The sequence below is a fragment of the Talpa europaea genome, assembly GCF_964194135.1.
Source record: "Talpa europaea genome assembly, chromosome: 3".
NCBI lineage: Eukaryota > Metazoa > Chordata > Mammalia > Eulipotyphla > Talpidae > Talpa > Talpa europaea.
This window is the reverse complement of record NC_140069.1, coordinates 74,428,095-74,453,329: the sequence shown is the minus strand read 5'-3', so window position 1 is coordinate 74,453,329 and position 25,235 is coordinate 74,428,095. Positions and strand designations below refer to the sequence as shown.

Sequence of the window (25,235 nt, the reverse complement as noted above, 5' to 3'; positions counted from 1 at the left end):
ATTTATACAACCACTGGGTACAGTCAGAAGCGTGGGAGGGTGAGAGAATTCACCAGAGACAGAATGGGGAGCAGAACAGGCAGAGTGACAAAATACACTGCTGAGGGGAGCAGGGGGCGAGACAGGAGAGGTCTGCCGCACCATGTGGGACCCATGCTGGCAGCTGGGGGATCGGCACTGCAGAGGCTGCGGGCAGTTTCGCAGCCCAGCACTCAACTGCTGTGCCACCAGGGGAGGCCCCTATATGGTAACTTTAATACTGTGTGTTAGAATTCATAAAATTTTAAAAATGAAACTGAAATAAATATGAAAACACATAAAAATAAAGAAAAATTATAAACATATAAAAATAATTACATGTGCTTTATAACACATGCCATTGGCTATATGAAAATAATGCCAACTTTTTTTTTAAACTTGGCTCTACTTAAAAATGAAGAAAATTTATCATGAAAAATTAGTAATAAAATGTTACTTTGTCTTAAAAAAGAAGTTACTGTTCTTAAGTAAACAGAGTTATGTAGTATCACCAAGTTGTGAGTTTATTTTTGTGCACACACTGAGAGGTGCTGAAGAATCTCTTTATGAGGGCCTCCCCGGTGGCGCAGCGGTAGAGCGCTGGGTTGCGAAGCTGCCCGCGGCCTCTGCGGCGCCGGTTCGATCCCCGGCTGCTCCCCGGCCCCCGGAGGAGGGTCCCACATGGCGCGCAGACCTCTCCTGCCGCCCGCTGCTCCCCTCAGCAGTGTCCTTCGGTCCTTCTGCCTGCTCTGTTCCCCGCTCTGGCTCTGGTGAATTCTCTCACCCTCCCGCGCCTCTGACTGTACCCAGTGCTTGTATAAACAAAACAAAAACAAACAAGCAAACAAATAAAGAAAAACATGCCTCTATTAAAAAAAAAAAAAAAAAAAAAAAAAAAAAGAATCTCTTTATGAAATAATTGAGGAAAAGTGAGGAGGGAGATAAACTAATTCTAAACTTTGTTCCTATGTCATTCTTTAGGTTGTCCCTTTTGTTTTTAATAACTTTAAAGGAGTCTTTGGAACCTTTTGTCTATTTCTTAATCTTTCTATTGTTAGTAAAGAAGACTTTGTTTCAAAGAAATTATTTCCTGTACCTGTAGATCTTAAAGTATGGAGGGAGAGCAAGGGGCAGTTACATATGGTAATTTCAGTGCATTCATGCTTACTCATATTTTAATGTTCATGAAGTCATTAAATGTGAATATGAATTATTTTGCAGTAAAGTCTTAGCTTTGTTATTTTCTTTTACCCACTGAGAATAATGAACTTAAAGAACAACACTGTCTGAGTGAATATAATAACATTAAATTAAAATTTTTAGTGCAGTTTGTAATTCTCTGGGTAGAGAAGACCTTTTTTTGCAATTATATGCACTATGAAATGAAAACTTAAGTCAAATGTAAATATCTTGTTATTCAGATTTAAAACGTCAAACCCTGAAATAATGGTATTTCTCCAACAAAATAATATTTTGGTATTTAATCTTGACGTCATTGACATGACATTCTAGACAACTAAAAGCCAGTATTACGATGTCTAAGCAAAAATTAAGTTACTTTACATTGATAATATTAATACTTGTTCATTAAGGAAATTTGAATAATCTTTTAATTTGGAATTTTACTAAAAATCAAGAAAGCAGTGCTTTCTTGTGGCAAAGTCTCACTATATGGTCCAGAGAAAAAGTTTCAAATGTCATTTCCTCTATAGTCTCTGATTCTCACATTATGCTCCCTTGCACTTGTATTGCTTGTTATACCCAGTTTTGAATAGTAGTTTGTGTTTCATCATATCATGTTTTTTAATTTCATTTCTGTTGAAGTCACTGAGGGCAGGGTCTGAATTTCATTCTATTTTGTATTCATAGGGTGCAGCGTACACTAGGTTATTGTTAACTTTTCAGTAGCTTAATGAATAAATGAAATGCAGAGGTGGGAAGGGTCTGTGAAATGGACTGTTATGTGTGTGTGATTTAGCTAGGTAGAAAGGAGGACATTCTAATCCATAACTGTCTTATTTTGTTCTATGAGGCAATGAAAGATTTGGCATCTCCCCTAAAAAAATCTTGCCTCAAAATTACCTTCCCTGTCTTATTTTCTTAAAATTCTGAATTCCACAGTATGGATGTGCTCATAAGTTTTGTGAAAAGAGCACTATTGATTTGTTCATTCTTTCCACACATGTATACTGTGCAAGGTGCTAGACATGGGCTAGCCAGTACAATAGCCACAAGACAATGTATTTACATCAGAATCAACTAAAGTAAAATTTAAAGTTCAGTTTCTTATTTGCATTAGCTACATTTCAAGTGATCTGTACTTACAAGTGACTAGCTACATTTTGGGTAGTGCAGCAATAGAACATTTCTATCATCCAGTCTAGTTGCATTGAGAAGTACTGGTTTGAATCCTGGGAATATATAAAAGAAAATAACATCTGATCCTTGTCTCAACCTGTTGTGTGATTTCATTTATGCGAGGTATCTGACATAGACAAACCACAGAAAGTATTTAGAATGGTGGTTATCAGTGGGTGGAAGAAAGATGGAGTTATTGTTTGTTCAGTGCATACAGACTTACCATTTTTGCAAAATGAAAGAGTTCTAGAAATTGATGATGCTTGCACAACAATGTGATACCACTGAAATGTACAGTTAAAAACAGTTAAGATGGTAAATTTTGTCATCACCCTTTTAAAACTTAAAAAAAAGGAATTAGTATTGATAGAGGGTACAATATAAATGTGTCTTGAAAATATATGCTAAATAAAAGATGGAAATTAAGAGACCATGTATTATTTGATTCCGTTACATAAAGATGTCCAGAAAAAGCAAATCCTTGGAGACAGAAAGTAGCTTGGTGATTGTTAGACTTGAGGAGGAGGTTGGAGTTGGGAGTGACTGCTACAGATTCTTTTTGGGGTAATGAAAATTCAGTTGTATGCTTTAAATAGATGAATGTATGGTTTATAAATTAGATCTGTATATAGCTGTTATTTAAGACCTAAAAAAACAAAAAACAACCCAGCTAGCTTCCAGGAATTCCGTGTTCTGTTCAAATACTCTGTAAATTGAGAAAGAGGAGTATTGGTAATGGAGAAGGGATGGGGTTGTTATAGAAGATGAGGCTGGAAAAGTAGGTTAAGACCAAAAATAGTGCTTGACTTCATATATCATGCCAAGGAACCAAAATATTAACTTTTACTTTTCTTTGAAAAAATAGTACAGTTCATTTTAACCAGCATTTGTAGTGATTTTATTTGCTGTTTGGCAATTTGGTAAGCAAAAAATGGTATCCGGTCTTTTTAGTAATTTTTTTTTAACTGTGGAGGTTGGCAAATTTTTTGTACTTAGAGGCCATTATATTTCTCTTATGTAATTTCTTTATGTCTTTTGGTGCCTCTCCCCTCTTTTAAAAATTAAGTTGTTAGTGTTTTTCTTAATTGATTTTAAGTACATTTTTTACAGTGTATATTTACATTGATTTTACATATATTTTAAATATTTTTTACACATGGTAATGAACATTTTGGCGTGATTTACATAAAAGCTATCTAGATATCTGGTTTTCTTTCTCCTTGTGTTTCTTATATTAATTAGTGCTTAGTAAATATTTGTTGAGTTGAAATGAGAGAAAAACATTTATAAGGCAAATTGTAATAAGCCTTTCATGATAGTGAATTTTGAATTATCAGTTAGATACAGGGAGGTACTTTTATTAATGTTGAATAAAATATATTAAATAATAATGCTTTTCACGGAAATAGACTAAAATCTTAAGAATAACTTCTTTCTTTAAATCACAGGGAAATACAGAGTTAGAATCTTACATTGAAATTTAGAGTTTAAAGAGCATAGATACATGAAAAGACAGAGATCAGTTAATTTACAATAAAAAAGCCAAGATGGAAATAAGAAATAAACCATAAAATTAGATAAAGGAGAACACAGTATGCATATACAATGTCATACTACTCAGTTATTTAAAAAAAAAGAGAATCTTAACATCCGTGATAACATGGATGGCTAGATGGAACTTGTGAGGATTATGCTGAGTGAAGAAAGTCAGAAGGAAAAAGACAAGTACTGGATGATACTACTCATGTGGAATATAAAGAAACAAAGCAAATGAACAGACAAAGCAAAAACAAACCCTTGAACTTAGATGACAGAACTGAGGTTACCAGATGAGGAGAGGTAGTGATAGTAAAGCATAGAGGAAGTTTAATGGAAGAAATGTGAACCTGTACCCCTAAAATATATAGTATCATAAACCAGTATTATCTCAATTACAAAAAAAGAACGTAACAAATCAAAAAAAAAATGAATGTTTAATTTAAAGCATTAATGCTTACTGGAGACTAGGCCCTAACCTGAGCTCTTTCCAAATATTAACTCCTTGAATCCTCATACAAGATCTATGAGAACAGTGAATGAAATAAGACTTAGGAAAAGTCAGAATACTCAGATACACACAATTTCTGCTATGTGAAAAATAATGACTAGAAAGTCTTTTCAAACACTCAGTTCAGTTTGTTTGATTTTAATATGCATAAAAACTGATATTTATAGCATATTTATGAAAAATACATTGAAAATTCAAATTTTGAGCTCAGGCACACCCTTCCTGTTGTGGTGGCATTAAATGGATTTCTGCTCTTTATATGTTTACCACCTTTTAATTTAGTTGGAGCACATTTACTTACCCAGCTCACTATTTCTCGTGGTGGCCTTGGAGACCTGAAATTATGAATGGAGATTCTGAGATAAAGAGCCAGGTGCTCCCAAGTTTTTAGAGTTTGAAGCTGGGAGGGGAAGACTTTTCTTTGAGCCTCTTTTGTGTTTTAACACCTGGAATTGAGGAATTTGGTTTCTTACTGGCACAATCACCAGAACTTTCTTTTTTGCCATTTTAGTAATTGATTTTATTTTTTTTTTTGTTGCTACCTCCACTGTCAATCGCAACGTCCTGTGATATGATGGTGTACATACATCCCTTTTTTAGCTTCTCTGCCAATAATACCAATGAGAAAGAGAGGAGGCTATGTTCCTTCCTCTGCTGATGTTATACCTCACCCCCTACCCTTAGACATTTTTTTGTTGCTTCGGCTTGTGGGAAATACAGAGTTATGAATGTGCCTTTTTGGTAAGTAAATATGCTGAAATAAGACCCCTAAATTCTTTTAGAAGAAATTACCTCATAAGTACTTGTTTAGCACCTGTTTGATGCTATGCATGATTCTAGTTGTTAGGGATAAGGAGTGAGTTGGATAGACATGGCCCTTTACCATGTAGCATTTACATTCTATTGAGTAAGGATTTCTGTCATAAGAGCTGAGGGTTGAGACTGGCCTGGGATAGGGTTAAGGGAATTGGGAAAATAAGTTCCTTTTCTCTGCTCCAATGTGAATAGTACACATGGTCAAAGGAGAGTGGAGGAATACCTCCATTTACCTTCAGTAATACTATGTAATTTGGGTCTCTAATATTAGATTAATTTGTTTCCTTCTGTTAAAACTGGACATATTTTCTAGCAATTATAAAGGCAAAGATGGCCACAGAAAGAAATGTTTTTGCTTTCTCTTTTCCCTTGCAAATTTTAGATAGAAATGTTTTGGAATTTCACAAAACTATCTTTAAGATATACACATTACAAATATTTGTATTTGACTTCTTTTCTCAAGTAAAAAGCAATGTTTTTTGCAGCTCTTAGTTTTACAGTTGGAACTGTTAAATGATGTCCCTTAAATGCTCTGCCTCGATTATTTCTGATGTGGAATTTAAGAAAGCATAATAATAATACAACGTATACTTTACTTTTGATTATACATTTTCATGAATTAAAGATATTTGGACTCTTCAGGAAATTCAAACCTCATGACAGTTGTGTCCCTAACCTTAAATCTTGAATCACTTTTTTATACTAAATCTTCTGAGGAAAAATCATGCAACTGTGTAGGTTATTTTGTCCTCAGATTTATGGTGTACTCAGCTAGGGCATCAAGGTCGCCTGACATTCCATAGTCAACACCTTCTGTTTTACAAAGCAGAAGTTCCTGTTCTCTTAAGAGAAGACACTGCTTCCTTCTTCCTGCTCTACAGAGAAAATCACACTAGTCCAATGAGAATTTACTCTTAACTTCTAACTTTCCATGTACTTACCTCACACTGTACTCATTTCATTTATCTCAGAGAAAGTATATTTCTTCTTCTTGCTTGAAGCTGATACTTTCAAGTCCTTGCCTCCACTGGGTCCTTTTAGGAGTAAACCTACTCAAATCACGTCTATTTTAAATAACACACACAAAAAACTCTCTTCCTAGAGGTGAGCTCCAGATAGCTGCAGCTATTCTCTAGATAACGTCATGTTCACATTTCACAAAGTTATCTCAACATGAACATGCTTCTTGTCCCCATGAGCCTTCTTGCTCCTGACCTTGCTTTAAATTTCAGCTTAAATATCTCTTCCTGATTCTCTAATCAGATATCTTCCTTCTGGGTAGCACTACATTTAAAAACCTATTATCTGTCTGTATTTCTGTCTAATTAGGCACCTGAGATAAGCAATTCTTACTCATTTTTGTACTTAAAGACTACAGGGTTCTGTTAACTGTTTTGTTGAATTAAAGTCTCATAAAGGTAACATTCTTTCTTAAACAAAGAATTTTAAATAATCTAAAAAAAAATTTTAAATTAGGATTTGCAAATGGAAATGTTTTTTTGGTCCAGATACACCATCACTATTTCTTGTTATCTCTTTGTAGCAATCACTGATTTTTCAGCCTTGAACAAAAAGTAGAATCAAGACTATACTTTCAGGGATCATTTCTATAGTTCGTTACTAGAGAAGTTTCTCTGATCGCGTAGAGCATCAAAAAGTAGAATCTAGGTCTTTTTTAGAATGGATAATTGAAAACTGATTGGTCTTTCATATATTTTTCTTGAAAAGACTTTTCCTGTTAGGAATAATCTAACTGTAAGAATTTAAAAATATATTTTTATAAATTGCTTAACTTATAATTTTACCTTTTCATAATGTTTTGGTCATGAGTGAAACATTATTTTGGAATTGGTAATAAGTGGAAAATTTAACTTCATCTTGTTTAAATCAGTGTGCCAGTGAATTTACTGTTTGTTTTCTTGTTGTAGTTTCTCATCCCTATTTGCTATTTATTTTAAATATATTCTTGCCAATTACTATTAATATTTTTTTTTTTAGATTTTATTTATTTATTTATTTATACAAGCACTGGGTACAAGCGGAAGTGCGGGAGGGTGAGAGAATTCACCAGAGCCAGAGCAGAGAGGTCTGCGTGTCATGTGGGACCCTCTCCCCCGCAGCCGGGGATCAAACTGGCGCTGCAGAGGCTGCGGGCAGCTTCGCAGCCCAGCACTCAACTGCTGCGCCACCGGGGAGGCCCACTATTAAAATTTTTTTTTTAAGATTTATTTATTTATGCATACAAGAGCTGGGGTACAGACCAGAGATGTGGGGGGAAGTGGGGGTGAGAGGATTCACCAGAGACAGAGTGGGGAACAGAACAGGCAGACTGACTGAAATACACTGCTGAGGGGAGCAGCGGGCAAGACAGGAGAGGTCTGCCTCACCACAATTACTATTAATATTTTAACTACAATATCCAAAAATATTTCAGCATGTACTGAAAATTTAAAAATTGATGTAGTTTACATTTTTTTGTACTAAATTTTCTAATTCCAGAGGGCATCTCATCTCCATAGGTCTAGCCACAGTTCGAGGTACTTGTGTCTAATGCCTTCTGAATAGACAGCATAGTTCTAGAATATAGCCTGTTTTGTTTGGTAGGTATTATATTTGACAGGTTTTGGTGTCTCTTCCACCAGTTTACCCTACTACCTTGGGCTTTTGTTTTTTTGTCTTGGAGGAATTCTCTTTTATCTATTCTCAGTTCATGTAGCTGTGGAGATCTTTCCAGTTAAAGCACCCTCGGGGCAGGTCACCCAGGACCAGTCAGTTAAAACCTTTACAGTTCTCCTGACTTCATATTCAAGACTTTTCTTAAGTTTCTGTATGTAGAGTGAGGTGCTGTTACCTCACTCATATCAGGTGAGATATGAGAGCCTGAGCCTGCGAGTAAGAAGGAGCTATTGCTGCAGCAACCACTTTGGGGCATAGTATAGGTTCTGAGATGGAACCAGTACTGTGAAAATGGAGAGATGGAACCTAGACTTTCATCACTGGATTTTTGTGAGCTTTTTTATTCCGTACCAAAAACAAGGTGGAGTCTTTAGAAGATTGATAAAGTACCATTTTTTGATCAAGCTCGTATGCATTGGGTGGTGGAAACAGTCCTAGTTTGTCTGAAACTAAGAGGTACGTATTAATAGAAGTCTATCTTACAATAGTCTGTGGTGTTAAATACCTCAGTAGCACAGGGTTTTTTGGAGTTAATGGGAAGACCTGCACTGATTCCCAGGCCTTAGTGCTTTACTTGACTTTTGGTGGCACAGACATTTTAAGGATTTCACTTAATTACAGTGAATAGTAATGGCAACTGTCCTTTCAAGTAACACAATAATTTATTTTTCTTGATGTAATCTCCTTGCTGTACTTCACTGCTTTGGCTAGGACTGAGAGTTTATTGTGATCAACTTTTACTGAATTTAAAATTATTGTATTTTATGGACTGTTAACTCCAACTTCTTTAATATTTTTCTTTTGAAAATAAGTTCCTCTATAAGAAGTATCAAAGTAAATGAGTTTACCATAGTCTTGATGCAAAAATATATATTAAAAAAATAATTTTCTATTTTCTCTTGTTGTTTTCTGTTCAACCTAGTCTTAGCAACTGGTTATGTACCTTTTCATACCATTGTCTGTGCTTAAAAGTAGAAATCCTAGAAATACATAGGTATGCATGCATACACACACACATACATACTATATGTATGGGGAGTCAGGAGATGGGCAGTGAGTCTAGCAGACACAGAGTCCAACAGAGGTATGCAGAGTTTGATGAGTCTGAGAGGGACCCCCTGACAGGAACACAAAGAGAGAAAAAGGTGGAGGTTGCGAATCTGACAGACAGACACAGACATGCACACAAAATATTTTCATTATTTTAAAAATCGTGTGTTCCAACTATTCTTCCCACCCCTCAAATCCTGGAAGTCTCTGATTTTTTTAAAATACCTTCATAATTTTATCTTTTCCAGAATGTTACATAGTTGGAAATAGTATGTAGATTGGCTGCTTTTGCAACTTTCACTTAGTAATATGCATTTAAGTTTGCACTATGGGTTTTCATATCTTAATAGTTCATTTTTTTCTTTTTAAGTGCTAGCAAATACTCTGTTGTCTGAATGTACCACCATTTATTTATCCAAATTCATGTACTGAAGTAATCTTAGTCACTTTCAACTTTTGATGATTATAAAGAGAGTTGCAGTAACACTCATATGCAAGTTTTGTATGAACATAAATTTTCTACTCTTTGGACATATGCCAAGGAGCTCAAATGCTAAGTCATATTAAGAATTTGTTTGGTTTTGTAAGAAACTTCCAAAATGTCTTCAGAAGCAAATATATGATTTTATGTTCCTACAAGCAATAATTGAATTTATATTGCTCCATATTCTCATTAGCATCTATTGTTGCTGGCATGTAAAGTCTTGCTTTTTTTGATTGTGATTTTCTCTAATACAGCCATTGTCTTTTTATTTGTTTGGATTTTCCGGGAGGATAGTCCTATTTCTATACCAATAATTACATTTTTTGGTCTCTTTCAATATTTGTACTTCATCTTTAATTTTGTTTACTAGCTTCTTGAACAATTAATAATGAACATTTTTGTTTTGTGTACAATACCTAATACTTTATTATTAAACATGAACGTTGGTTGGTGGTTTCGAAGAGGTACCATTAAAAGCTCTCAAGAAAGAGTACTCCTGTTGCAAGCTTACTACAAGATCTCTGTTTTTAATTAGGAAACGACTGTGAACTTTGCTTCTTTTGGTGTATTCATACTTTTTCCCTTTAACAGGTGTAGTGAATTTTATTGGCTCTTCCATTCTTCAATTGCTGAATTAAACTGTTTGATGGGGATATTTCTTGGTATAGTTTTGGATTCAATTTATGCCATGCCATTTCATGTAGGGTTTTTGAATCTCTCATAAGTATACTTGAGATATATATATATATATATATGTATATATATATATATATACACACACACACACACACATACACACACACACTATATACTATTTTAGGTTGTGGTAGCAGAATTAAGCTGGTTTTATGAAATAAAATTTTAATTTGCATGCTTTCAAATTCTCTAGAGCTGTATAAACAGAAGCTTTATTTGAAGGCTTAATAGAAATCATCTAAAGTTCAGGGGGGCCCAGAATCATTTTTAATTAAAAACAATTCTTTGAACACCTTTATTTTCTTTTATAAATGACACTGGTTTTAATTAGCTTCTGTTGAGGGACAGTTGTTTAATATGTAAAATAGTTCACTTATACAGAAACTTATGGATTGTGGAAATCAACGAGGTGAATTTTACGTTGCAATAGTTTTCAGAAAACTGTTAGATGTTTCCTTGCAGTATATTTATTGATATTTACAGTGAAAGAATATCGCTTCTTTTCAAGGATAAATTTTCTTCCTAGTACGTTATTTTTAAAAATTTTGAATATATAAAAAATTGTAAGAATAAACATCTTTAATGTATTAATTATTCCTGTTCCTTAGGTGCATTTTATCTGGTTTTTGAATATATGGACCATGACCTGATGGGACTACTGGAGTCAGGCTTGGTACATTTTAATGAAAATCACATAAAATCCTTTATGAGACAACTCATGGAAGGTCTGGATTATTGTCATAAGAAGAACTTTTTGCATAGAGATATTAAATGTTCAAATATTCTTCTAAATAATCGGTATGATATGAGTTGATGTATATATTTAAAATTAATGTTATTATGCTCACTGTGAATCTGTTGAAAGGATTTAAAATTATTTTCATTGCTCAAACTATTTTAACATAATCAACAATATGATCACTTGGGCCCTATCTGAAGTATATTTACTGAAGTTAAGTATACTTTAGTTAATTAAGTGCTAGTAATAGTTTATAATATAAAATGATAGTTGACTTTCGTTTGTTAGTCTTTTAATTAATGTCATGTAACTTATAAGATGATTTCAGCTTTATGTCAAGAATAAATTTTAGAATTTTTTATAAATATTTTTAAATAAGTTATCAAAGTTTTAAAGTGAACTTCTTTAAAGTGTGCTCACACACATTACATATGTGCATCCACAATCATACATGCATCCATATGTATTTAAAACTTATTTTAAATAGTTTACAAATTATATAACCTGACCTCTGAACTCTATTGTAACTGGTACTATTGCTTGTTTAAGTGAGGCATGCCTGGCCTTGATTTTAGTAGAAAGTGTTCTATGTGTCTACCCATTTTAAGAACTGTAAAATGAAATAAAAATTTAAAACGATGTGATTTAATTCTTGAACATATAGATGTGAACAAGTAACTTAACTACTAAGTAGTAAAACTATCTCATTGGTTTACTTTTATAAATAGGATTTAGTAGTACTGAAATACTGTTACACTAGTACTGTTATAGACTAGAGATAACAACAATAATAATATTAGTATAGCAGGTAAAATCCCAAAAAGTACTATTTTTTTTTAACCTTGTCTGGTTTGATCATAATGCACTGTGATCAAAGTTAAAGATCATATAATTGTATTTTGATTCTTTCTAGGATAGAGTATATGTATGATCACTTCAGAGTAGTTTAATACTTTTGTTCTTTTTGTCTTACTTCCACCAGAGGGCAGATTAAACTTGCAGATTTTGGACTTGCTCGATTGTATAGCTCTGAAGAAAGGTAAGAGTACTTTCAAATATGAATGTTATTGACATTAGAGACCAGTTTTAGAAGCTAGACTAAGAATACTTTATTGATAGTTTTCTTAACAAATGGGACATTTACCTAATTCGGTTGATTATTTTAATTAAAGATATTATGCATTTATCTCAATTTACAAATAATTGATTTTTAATTCTTAGAAGTAAATATTTTTTTATATGTGTCATTTTAAATGTAATGTAAATAATTTTTTTCAAATTTCATCCTTAAATTTCTAATGCAGATCCAGGCATTAAGATGCTTGTAATTTTCATGTTCAAAATTAAAAATTGTAAAATATAAAAATACACTTTTTATGTTATTTATTTCAAACTTAAAGACTTTAAAAAATATTGTTGGATTTACCTTTTTTAAGTTAATATATTTTGTTCTAGTTTTCTTTGTTTTAAATTCCTTAGAATCTTTTTCTTAAAGTATTGCGATGAAGTTAAATTTATATATTCTCTGGTTGAAGTTGGGAGATCTGTATCTCACTTCACTCCTTTTGTGCCCGGTAGTAGTGAAATGTGTAGATATGATATGAAATATCAAATTATTTTTTTTTGTAAAGTGAACTTTATGTAAATAGCTATGAAATTAATTGGATTTAGTAAATTTAGGTTAGTCATTACTTTTTTGACAGGCAGAATTGTTTATTTTCAAGGATGTGTGTGTATATATATTTGAAATTATGAAATTGTCTTATATAATGAAATATCAGTTAGTTGGAATTCTTAGAGATAGATACTCACTTTCATTGAATCTTTGCCAGTTTCTGGTTAATTGGAAAAAAATCCTTGATTGAATTTTTCAGAATGAAAAATGTTTATTTCTTAATCTTGCATTACCTGTGACATCTTCCTGAAAATTATTTTCATTGTTTAGAGTATAGAGGTTTCTATGTGGTGTAGTTTGGACATGGAAGTCCTCACTATAGACTGGAATGTTCTGAACAGGAACATTTTTTATACCTACTTCAGCCAGTTTTTCTGCTTTTATTTGTTTCACCTACTACACTTTTAATTAATATTTTAAGATATAGTTTGGTTTTGTGTGTGTGTGTTTTATTTTCAAACTGTTAACAGAGGCTAAAAACTATAGTTTGTTTTTGTTTTTTTTTTAACTTTCTTACATCATTGTTATTTTGGACAGTATTTGATTTCTCCCCTCAGGTAGTTGTTCTCCCACACCATAGTGCCAGTGACCATCGCCATAGGTCCTTGTGCTATTCCCTACCCTGTTTTGACCTCTCTCCCTCCTGCTCCCTGCTGTATGGCCTCAGATCTACGGTCAGCTTGCAAGATTTGTCTTTTTCCTGACCCTTTGTTTGGGTTCTCCATATTCCACATATAAGTGAAATGATTCAAATATTTATCTTTTTCCTTCTGACTTATTTTGCTTGGCATAACCTCTTCCAGCTCCATCCATGTTGCCACAAATGGCATGTGTTTATTTTTTTGATTGCTGAGTAGTACTCCATTGTGTATATATGCCACATCTTCCTGATTTGTTTTAGGACATTTGAGTTGTTTCCAAACTTAGCTGTTGTAACTAGTGCATTAAACATAAGCGTGCAGGTTTCCTCTTGAATTACTTTTTTTGTGTCCTTTGGGTAGATTTCTAGGAGTGGAATCACTGGATCATATGGTAGCTCCATTTTTGGTGTTTTGCTGAACCTCAGCACAGCTTTCCAAGAAGCTGGACCAGTTTACATTCCCACCAGCAATGTAAGAGGGTTCCTTTTTCACCACATCCTCGCCAGCCTTTGTTGTTTCTAGAAAAACTAGTTTTTAACTATAAAACTCTAGCTTTCATTTTGCATTTGCAAAAACTGAGATCCAGAAATGTTGGAGTGACTTTAAGAATCAAAAAATACTTTCCCGCAGAATCAAGTGTGTGTATTTCAAGATTTCCTACTCCCAATTTTTAATTTTTTCAATCATAATTAATAGTGCCTTTTAGTAGGCATTGAAAGAAAAAAATAAATTGGTCCCAGTGTGTACTTAATCTAAAATTTTCACTTGAAGTATGCTTTCGAATTACTAAATTTCAATGACTATTCTTTAGGGAGAGATTCTGTTTAATAAGGTGGTCTGACTGCTTAGCTGGTTAATTGAGATTTCTCTGTAGTTAGATCATTCTTAATACAAGTATGTACATGTCAGTCATACTTACACATATATCTCTTCTTGTCTTCATGTTAAGATTCAGTGGAATGGAGAACAGCTAAATTACCATTTTTCCATGTCATAGATTTTTTTTATGCAAATGCTTGTACATACTGGAATAAATATATTCCAGAAAACCTGAATGTAGAGCCAAGTTTTATTAATAAAACACCATTTCCCCATGATTTTTCCTTTTAAAGGGGATGTTGGGTTTTGAGGGTGTGTTAGGGGTGTGGTATGTTTGCTGAGCTGTGCTTCCCATTGCCCTGATAAACTGAAATAGTAATTTTGAACTTACAGCAGTAAGAATTTTAGTCTCATGACTTTGCATCTTCAGGTAATGTATACTGAATTTTTCTGCTTAATTCAATTTGTAAGATAAGATTTTGATGTTTTGTTATATCAACAAATAGCCTGTCCATCAGGGGTTATGTGTTCCATTAAAACTTCTCTTTTTTCTAGATTTGAATAATTCCAATTTCTTTAAAGCCAGAGAATTAGACTTAATTTAATGGAATGATTTAAAAATATATGTATTGTTTCAGTAAATTTTAATAAAATACTTAATTTTAACATACTGAAATTTGCCCTTATCCAGTTACTGTATTGTCTCAAATTTTCTAGATATTTCTTGAAATAAAGATATAACAAATGATTTTTCATTTATATTTCTTTGTTATTAAAAGCAGAAAGGTAAGACTTTACCATAGCAAAACCATCCATATGTTATATCGCTTTTAAGTGTAATTGTCTATTACAGATAGAATAAAACTGAAGTGTTCAGGGAATTATTAGGTTTTTTTTGGTGTGGCAAAATAGAGCTGATTTAAGCTTATCACTGTAAGAGCGTCAGCCACATGTCTTGTACTCATTTGATTTTGGATATCTTTTTTGACTTTGAGGAAAACTTGTTGGAGTTATAGATAGTATTAGGAAATGAACGTTTGGGGTGTATGACCAATATGTATTTCCTATATCATGTGTGCTACAATAGAAGAAAGAAAGAGAACCACTGGGTTAAAAATGAGGGGTGAGGGCCTCCCCAGTGGTGCAGCCGGTTGAGCGCAGTGCTGTGAAGCCGTCCACAGCCTTAGCAGTGCAGGTTCAATCCCTGCCAACCGGGGAGATAACCACACCGCGTGACAGACCTCGCCTGTCGCGCCCGCTGCTCCCCTCAGCAGTGTATTTCAGTCAGTCTGCTTGTTTTGTTCCCTGTTCTGTCTCTGGTGAATCTTCCCACCCTCCCGCGCATCTGGCTTGTACCCCAGTTCTTGTATAAATAAATAAATTTTTTTAAAAAAAGGGGTAAAATGACGCCTTTAAACTTGACAAATCATTTTCTCATTTTGCACACCATCGCATTTTGCAGTATCCATCTTTGTCCCATTTGGCATTAGGAAATGCAGGAATTGAGAAAAGAAAATATAGCCCCCTTTCTTCATTATCAGTTCATTTTTTATGCTATTGTAAGTCCAGTTTTTCCAGAGACTTTTAGCCATAATGAATTTCCCTCTTAAGGAATTTTTTTTTTCAAATCATGGAGTATCAGTATCTTCTGTGTGACTGTCAGATATGAGAAAATATATGCTTTTTATATAAATTTAAATTTCATTTTCTAGAGAGTAAACTATAATGTAGCACACTTACTTGTTTAAAGCAATGGACATGAATACCCAATAGACATAAAATTAGGTAACTGTTGGTTATAGCCATGTAACTAGTTGTGGAATCTTGGGCAAGTCATAAAAGCTCCCTCTACATCTCATTATTCTCAGCTTTATTATGAGGGATCTAAAATCTCTAAATTCCTTCTTAAATATTATTGAAAACATCTTTTAAATGGTTCTAAAAATTACCATCAAAAATAAATTTTTAAAATAATTTTGAATGTATTGTCGCCATCTAGTGGCTTTTCGTGAAATTTCCAGTAAACACACAACTAAATTTTCCCAAAACTAGGTATTGGAGGAGAGAATACTACCTTTGCTGTTTTTCTAAGGACAAGATGAATCATATTTAGGATAAAAATTACCTCCTTAACACTGATATTACTTCTTGTGTTACTGTCTTTTTATTTTAAGATCAAATAGTAATCATTTAAAAGTCATTGTATTTTAAACTTTCGTGTTTCATATGCCTTAAAACACAAAACACATTCATAGTACTGTTTGGAGTAGCTTACATATAAAATAGGACAGGCAATTTAATATTTTAGTGTACAGTGTTTCTCTTCCTCGTGTGGGAAGAATTCCATCAATTCTGTTAATGCTGAAAACTTACAAGCCAAAATTTCAAGTTTTGTTTTTTCTACTCATCTCTACACTGTGCTTACTGGATATTTCCACCTGAATGATCCAGTTACTTTCAATTAAATTAACCTATTTTTCACATTCCCCAGGAAAAAAAACTGTTCCTTTTCCTTTTTTTCCCCTATTCCCTTCAGTTAAAAGTATCCAGTCACTCTTATATATAGGTATGTTTCATATAGACTATTGAAAATAGAATTTCATTGTTTTTTTCTGACTTCTTTTTCCCTAACATTGTTTTTTTTCTTCATTCTTGTCAATTACCATTCCCTACCTACCCCCCATACCCACATAGAAGCCATGTTGAAATATTTGCAGTCTCCTAAATAAACTTGGGCTCTTGAATGTCTTTGTGACTCTACCTAAGTTGTTTCCTTTTGCATGGAATTATACTTCCTATTTATTTCAGCCTGACAAATTTTGTTTTTTCCTTCAGTATGCTTTTTTGGTCACTATTTCTTTTGAAATCTGTCTAAATCCCACAGGTTAAATTAAGTACAGCTTCCTTTATGTATTCAGAATACATTATTCATTGTTTTATATATTACTTAGAGCATATTATTAAAATTTATGTCTGTGTTTGCACCAGACCTTAAGGCTCTAAACAGTTATAACCATGTTGGTTGGTTGGTCAGTGAAACCATCTGTCAGTACTTAGTACACTACTTACCTCAAGAGTTTCAGGAAGTATTTGTTGTTTATGAAGAAAGGAACAAACTTAACTGCATGTCCTTTATTATATATAGTCTCTTTCACAAGAATTATTTTAAGGAAAAGCCATCCTTTGAGACATAGGTGGTATACATATCGTATCCTTGGGAACATTTTAAAGACTAGAGTTTAGAAAAGCTTAGAAAGTTTAGAAAAATATAAGTGTATTTCCCAGATCATGCAATTAGTAAATGGTAGTGCTAAAATTTAACTTGGATTTTTAAAAAAAAAAAAAATTAATTTTTTGTTTTTAAAGATTTATTTATGGATTTATTTTAAAGATTTATTTATGCGTACAAGAACTGGGGTGTAAGCCAGAGGTGCGGGGCGGGGTGGGGGGGCGGGAGGTGAGAGGATTTACCAGAGAGAGTGGGGAGCAGAACAGGCAGATCTACTGAAATAGACTGCTGAAGGGAGCAGTGGGCAAGGCAGGAGAGGTTTGCTGCACCTTGTGGGTTGCTTCCTGGCCGGAGATAGCCTGATAGCACAGTCTTTAACAACCCTGTGCCACTAGGGAGGCCCATTAACTTGGATTTTTTAATAAAAGGGGTATTTATTTTTATTACACTAAGTGCTTTCCAGGTAAGATTTTGGATCCGATCTTGATCTCTCAGGTAGAGAGCTCTTGGGGCTTCTGTAGCTTGCTTTGGAGTACTACTAGATCACATTTGTTTAGAATTCTGTTGTAGTAAGTAGTCTACTGAATTTTATTGCCTCTTACTCTTCAAATACCATATTTTATTTTTGCCAACTTAGGAATGTTCATTTGTCAGCATAGGCTCCTTTGAGGAAGTAAAAATGAGCTGAGATCTGGATGATGAGAAGGAAATAACTTAAAGGTAGACCTAGGCATGGACTATTCTAAGTACAAGGAGCTCGGCTAGAAAGCCCTGGGAATAGACTTAGAAAGTTTAAGGGCCAAAAAGTTGCCCAGTGTAAAAAGGACAGGAATTAGAGGGAGGGAGGGAGGAGCACAGGGGACTGAGGTGATGGTGCACGGGTGCATTGGTGAAGGAAATTCTATGGGGACTACACCTGCGGGGGTGGGGGTAGGGGCAGGGGATATTGTTTAAAAATGAACAATGATGTAACAATAATTAAAAATAAATTAATTAAAAAATAGGTGAAATGCTTGGAATCATGATCTTATCAACTGAGGTCATTTAAATTTTACTTTGTTGTAGTGGGAAATTACTGGGTAGTTTAGCAAGTGAGTGGTATGATCTAGCCTTATTTTTTTACTTAAAGGAGGAGGGAGGGAGGCTAGGAATGGAAGCAAGGAAACTAGTTGAGATTGTTGAATTAGTAGTGGTGGCTCAGAGTAAAAGGTAATAGTAGCTCAGCTTTTCTTGAAATTGCGGGAAATGATTTGATTTAGGTTCTATTTGGAATATAGAGTTGACAGAAGTTGATGGGATTTGAAGGAAGAAAGAATGGAGGATGATTCCTGGATTTTTGGACTCAAAGGACAGTTAGGCATTAAAATAGATTCCAGGGCCTCCCTGGTGGCACAGGGGTTAAAGACTGCACTATCAAGCTACTGCCAGCCACTACAGCAGGAGTTCTATCCCCGCTGACCAGGGAGCTAACCCACATGGCGCAGCAAACCTCTCCTGTCTTGCCATTATTCCCCTTAGCAGTGTATTTCAGTAGATCTGCCTGTTCGGCTCTCCACTCTATCTGGTGAATCCTCTCACCCGCTCCCCCCCCATACCTCTGGCTTACACCCCAGTTCTTGTATGCATAAAAATAGATAAATCTTTTTTAAAAAAAGTAGATCCCAGATTTATTTTTTGTGTTTGGTAGGTATCGCCAGTAGATTCTGAAGGAGACGGCATTTTGTACATAAGAATTTAGTTAGCTGAAGGCATTTCTTTTTATGTGATTCTTTTTTCATTTCTTAGAACAAAATTAGCAACTCCAGTTTATAAATTTCAACTGGGGTTATTTAGTTAAAAGGACCTAGGATTTTGCTTGGAGCATCTGTTTTGCCTTGTTACCTGCCTAGACCAGACAAAAGTCTGATGAGCATCCTGCTCAGGGCAGTGCTTAGTGGTTTGAGTGCGTTGTTTGATAGTACTACTTGTTATGTACTAAGGTAGGGTAGACCATAACCATGATATTACCAGTCTTTTGAGTTCTTATGATTATCTAGGGACAAAGTTTTGTAATCTGCCATTAAGCACATAGAAAATGACTCCTTTTTTACTTTGTCAGTATTTCATTGAATGTAAAGAAGAATGTCAGGGTGGTGCTTTGTTTTTAAAAGAACTTACCACTCTGAATATTCACTTCATAAATCAAAGAATTTTCACAATTTTGAGATTCTGTTTGTGTTTTAAAACTGAACTTTCTGGTCAAGTTTTACAGTTGAATTTTTTCTCATTTCTTTGCCTAGCTCTTATTTTTCTTCTATCAGAAACTAGGCATTTAGAAATATTTGGAAAAGCTATTAGTGTACATTAAATATTTTTGCTGTATACTTAATATATAGCTTTGGGTTTAATTATTTTTGAAAATGAATTTTTACGTTATAAGTTTAATAAAAAATTAAACTAATCTGATTTTAACTGCTAGATAGAACTATATTCTGTTACTTATTTCATATATAGTATATACAAAATCTTTTAATATTCCCTTTTTTTATTTTTTTAAATTTTTTTTTTTAAATAGGGGCATGTTTATTTATTTGCTTGTTTGTTTGTTTTGTTTATACATGCACTGGGTATAGTCAGAAGCGCGGGAGGGTGAGAGAAATCACCAGAGCCAGAGCCGGGAGCAGAGCAGGCAGAAGGACCGAAGTACACTGTTGAGGGGAGCAGCGGGCGGCAGGAGAGGTCTGCGCGCCATGTGGGACCCTCCTCCGGTGGCCGGGGAGCAGCCAGGGATCGAACCGGCGCCGCGGAGGCTGCGGGCAGCGTCGCAACCCAGCGCTCAACCGCTGCGCCACCAGGGAGGCCCAATATTCCCTCTTTTTAAAAAAGATTTATTTATCTATTTATTTTATATGAGCACTGGGTACAGTCAGAAGCGCAGGAGGGTGAGAGAATTCACCAGAGCCAGAGCGGGGAACAGAACAGGCAGAATGATGAAATACACTGCTAAGGGGAGCAGCGGGCAGCAGGAGAGCTCTGCGCGCCATGTGGGACTCTCGCCAGCAGCTGGGGATCGAACTGGCGCTGCAGAGGCTGCAGGCAGCTTTGCAGCCCAGCACTCAACCGCTGCGCCACCAGATGAGGCCCAATATTACCTTTTAGTAATCTTAATTTACATAGTTTCTCCACAAAAATTCAACATACTTACATTTTTTTAAAGATTTATTTATTTATTTATACAAGAACCGGGGTACAGGCCAGATGCGCGGGAGGGTGAGAGGATTCACCAGAGACAGAGCAGGGAACAGAACAGGCAGACTGATCAGGGAAGCAGTGGGCGCGACAAAAGAGGCCTGCTGCGCCATTTGGGAGGACTCTTGCCAGCCGGCTGGGATTGAACGGGCACTGCTGAGGCTGCAGACAGCTTCACAGCGCATCACTCAACTGCCTGAGCCACCAGGGGAGGCCCATACTTTCTTTTTTTTAAAATATATTTTTAAATGTTTGTAAAAATACAAAGATAAAATAACTTTCTGCAGATTTTTACTAAACATTTTCTTTTTTAAAAAGATTTATTTATTTATTTATACAAGCACTGGGAACAGTCAGAAGCGCGGGAGGGTGAGATAATTCACCAGAGCCAGAGCGGGGAGCAGAGCAGGCAGAAGGACCGAAGCACACTGCTGAGGGGAGCAGCGGGCGGCAGGAGAGGTCTGCGCGCCATGTGGGACCCTCACCAGGCGGCCAGGGAGCGGCCGGGGATCGAACCCGCACTGCGGAGGCTGCAGGCAGCTTCGCAACCCAGCACTCAACCACTGCGCCACCAGAGAGGCCCTATACTACACATTTTCTTGAAACTTAGTTGTACTTTAATAACTAGACAAAAGGATTCATATGGTTATAGGCCCTTAAAATGACTTAGAAAACTAGTCAAAGTAATTTTCACAAACTGTTCTTCCTAAACTTAGCTCTTTGTCACCTAAAGCTTCAGGGCCATAGACACTAAAGTGTCTGTGCTCAGCATTGTTCTGGACTTTGTGTGTGGGATTCATAGTAAAGAATGGTCTCTGGGGTCTTTTGACTTACTGGAAAGATAGAAAACATAAAGTAGAGAGTTCAATACAGTGGTAAGTATGATACAAATTTAAAATGTAAAAATAAATCTTTTATTAATAAAGATTAGAGATCATGGAAATGGATCTTTACTCTGTCTTGGAAGTATAGAATTTGAATGAGAGAAAAGTAGAGAGACCATTTCAAGTTTTAAAGGGGTAAAGGGGGCCTCCCTGGTGGCGCAAGGGGTTAAGTCGCAACCTATGAAGCTACCTGCAGCCACTGAAGCACAAGCTCTATCTCTGGCGAGGGAGAAACCCTCATGGCGCAGCAGACCTCTCCTGACTTGCCTGCTGTTCCCCTCAGCAGTGTATGTCAGTCTGCCTGTTCTGTTCCCCGCTCTGTCTCTGGTGAATTCTTTCACCCCCCAATACCTCTGGCCTGTACCCCAGTTCTTGTATGCATAAATAAATCTTTTTAAAAATATATTTATTTATTTATACAAGCACTGGGTACAGTCAGAAGTGTGGGAGGATGAGAGAATTCACCAGAGACAGAGCAGGGAATAGAATAGGCAGACTCATGAAATACACTGCTGAGGGGAGCAGTGGGCATGACAGGAGAGGTCTGTCGCAACATGTGGGACCCGGGGTGGAGGGGTGGGGGTGGGGATCGAACCGGCACTGCAGAGACTGCGGGCAGCTTCGCAGCCCAGGGCTCAACTGCTGCACCACCAGGGGAGGCCCTTGTATGCAGAAATAAATAAATCTTTAAAAAAAAAATAAAAGGGGTAAGGGTTAAATGTAAGGTGAACATATATGTGTGTATATTGATATATATACACATCTAAAATTGTGTTTAATATGGTAACATTGTGTAGAAATGTAGCGAATGTATGCTAATTAGTGTATGTTAAATATTTTTGTACATTAAATATTTAATTACATTAAATAATTTATGATTTAGGGGTGTATATTCATACTTCTACAAATGTGTGTTATTACACTATATCTTGAGTGTAGTTACTACATTATCCATCTGAGCATCAGTAGTTCTCCACATTGTCAGTTCAACCCCTTCTCCCATTCACTTCCAGCACTGCACCCTCACTTTTGGTAGCTTCAGATCTGCAGTCAGATTTCAAGAGTTTGTTTTGGGTTTTTCCTTTGCTTTCTTTATATTCCACATATGAGTGAAATCATCCAGTATTTGTCTTTCTCGTTCTGACTTATTTTGCTTAGCATAATCTTTTCCAGTTCCATCCGTGTTGTTACAAATGTTAAAATTTCATTTTATACTAAGAAGTGGATCTATTTTTAAGGATGATTAAGTCTAGCTTAATTAGATTATCTGGAGTTCAAAAGACTTCCTTATTTTGTAAACATAAATAATGCCTGTAAACAAAAATCACTAACAATTACTTTAAAAATGTTAGAAAAATCTAGTCCTAATTTGCTATTGATGATGTACATTTCACTGTCGTCCTTATTCTCAAAGACGGTTTACCCTTTTTCCTGGCTTCAGCACAATATTGCTATAGTTCTATTTGTGATAATATCATGATACCCAGATTGATAGCATATTAGAATGAATGTTTAAATTATTTGGATAAATTTGGCTGGATAGGTGCAGAACAGATCAGGTACTGAGGTGTTATGCTACCTGGAACTTCCGATCTATAGTTGGCAAAAGGGAATTGCTTAATAACTTACTTGTTCTTTTTCCTTCTTCCTGAAACTGGTCTAGGTCCAAACAAACCATAGGTGAACACAGCCTTTCAAGGGAATTTTCTATGATAGATATGTACTTTGAGTCCTTGTGGTTTGGAGGATATTCAGGGAAAAAAAGAGACTTAGAATAGATTGAAACGTGTATGATCAACTTGAAGTATATACCCTAACCACTAATGACTAACCAGTTCAAGAACCACCCCTGATTTCTTAGAATCCTCTTTTTTCACGTGAATTAAATAGCTCATGGCCATTCATGATGATGAAAATACTTTGCCAGAGAATTTATACTGTGATGGTTAGATTCATACCTAAACTTAATAGATACTCTCTTTTATGACAGATAAAGAGTTAGTAGTATGTATATGTCTTTTTTGTTAAACGCAACAAAGGAATCATGCCTATTACTTGTGGTTATTTGCAAAATAGACTTCAGTTACTATAGTTAACATTTTTGTAATTTCTATTAACATTTTGCTAAACTGGGTTGAAATCAGTGAAATATTGTCAAAGCTGTGCTCAGCCTGAAAACTTTTATTAGGTGGTTCCAATTTAAACTGTATCTTGCTGCACAAGATACAGTTTTCCTAGGACAATTTCCTAGGACAATCTCTATTCCAACAGATACTAACTAAAGAGTTCCTTCTGTGTTTTTTAGTCGGCCATATACTAACAAGGTCATCACACTATGGTACCGTCCACCAGAATTGCTGTTGGGAGAAGAACGATATACACCAGCTATTGATGTGTGGAGCTGTGGGTAAGATAGGCATATTTATTGATTTAATTTACTTGAAACATTTGGTACTAAGTTGTGTAATTTGGTAATGATGGGTATTTTGTCCTTCAGATGTATCCTTGGTGAACTCTTCACTAAAAAACCTATATTCCAAGCAAATCAGGAACTTGCACAGCTAGAATTAATAAGGTAAGCTCATCATTGTTAATATTTTGGGGGGTGGATGTGTATATGTAGTCATATTCCATAGGAAGTTTTAAATTTTTCAAGTTTTGTATTTTCAGGAGGAAAACAGCACATTCCTCTTAAACACTGTTAAATAAAGGAGAAACTAGAATACGACCACTTTGGTATTTGCTATAGTAAAAGTAAAGTCTATTTTTATGATCATATCGTTAGAGTAAATAGGAGGAAAGTAATAATAAATGGTAGTAACTTTTTAATATATGACAGGTTGGACGAATTAATGTTTAGGAGTATTGTGAAGAAATGGCACACATACACATATGCATACATATTTATATGCATAAACCCACTAGTATAGGCCTTCGTTATTTGGAATCTATCATAGGATATAGGTAATAAGGAGTTACTCATAGTAAGTAACCTTTCTCTTCATCTAATATCTTAAAATAAAAATTGTAAAAGAGCTTTGGTTTTCATATATTATAATATTATTTTGCAACTTAAAGAAATTTACTTGAATACTTCAATATATGAATGAGAACTTTTTAGGGAAGATATTGGCATGAGTCACAAATACTGATACTCTATGAACCTTCCCTTCAAAATATTTACTGGGTTAATTGATGTTCTCCATTTTCTCTGTAAATATTACTAGCTTGATACTATGTCTTGTTGAATGTTTGCAGCTAATAAAATACCACTCTCTAGTAAGACTTTGTATTTATTCCACAATCTGAAAAGTATGGTGACCCAAGAGGTCAAAATTGTTGACACTTTTTATACTGACTTTCTAATAGTGTATATATGTTGTTTAAATTAGACAGATAATGCTTTGAACAGACTTAACAGAAGTTGCCATCAAATGAATTAGGACTGGACAAATTAGAGAAGGCACAAAAATTTAGAAGAATTTATCACTCAAACTGTTTGATGATGTGTTATAGTTGTGGTTTGTACAAGAAAGCTAAAGTAGAATCTGATTTACTGAATTCTCTTCCAAAAAAAGTCTTTGATCCTGTGTCTGAAGATTGGAGAATTAATGTACATCTATAGATTTTTCAATTAAAATAAATGTTTCAATTATGCATTTGTGTTTTTTTTTAATGATTCTTTTAACTCATTTTTGTTTCTCAGTTAACTATTCTGTTAGATACAAGGACTTCTATAATTGATAACAGTATTTATTTAGTTTATACCTGATGCAAGTATTGTTTAAGGAATTCACTTGAATTAAGCTTCATAACAACCCTTTGCTTAGTTGGAAAAACTCAACCTTAGGTGAAGAATTTGGCCATGGTCATAT

The 25,235-nt window shown here is 34.9% G+C and overlaps 1 protein-coding gene across 2 annotated transcripts in view; it reads left to right on the top strand.

The window, feature by feature from the left end:
* CDK13 (cyclin dependent kinase 13) overlaps positions 1-25,235 on the top strand; it is a gene marked incomplete at its 5' end in the record, with an annotated part of 70,761 nt that overhangs the window by 29,402 nt on the left and 16,124 nt on the right. For both annotated transcript variants that reach the window (XM_084230337.1, XM_084230336.1), the window contains 4 exons: positions 10,754-10,943; positions 11,867-11,923; positions 23,666-23,767; positions 23,858-23,935. In XM_084230337.1, coding sequence (XP_084086463.1) covers positions 10,754-10,943; positions 11,867-11,923; positions 23,666-23,767; positions 23,858-23,935 — 427 coding nt within the window. The remainder of the gene's footprint in view (positions 1-10,753; positions 10,944-11,866; positions 11,924-23,665; positions 23,768-23,857; positions 23,936-25,235) is intronic.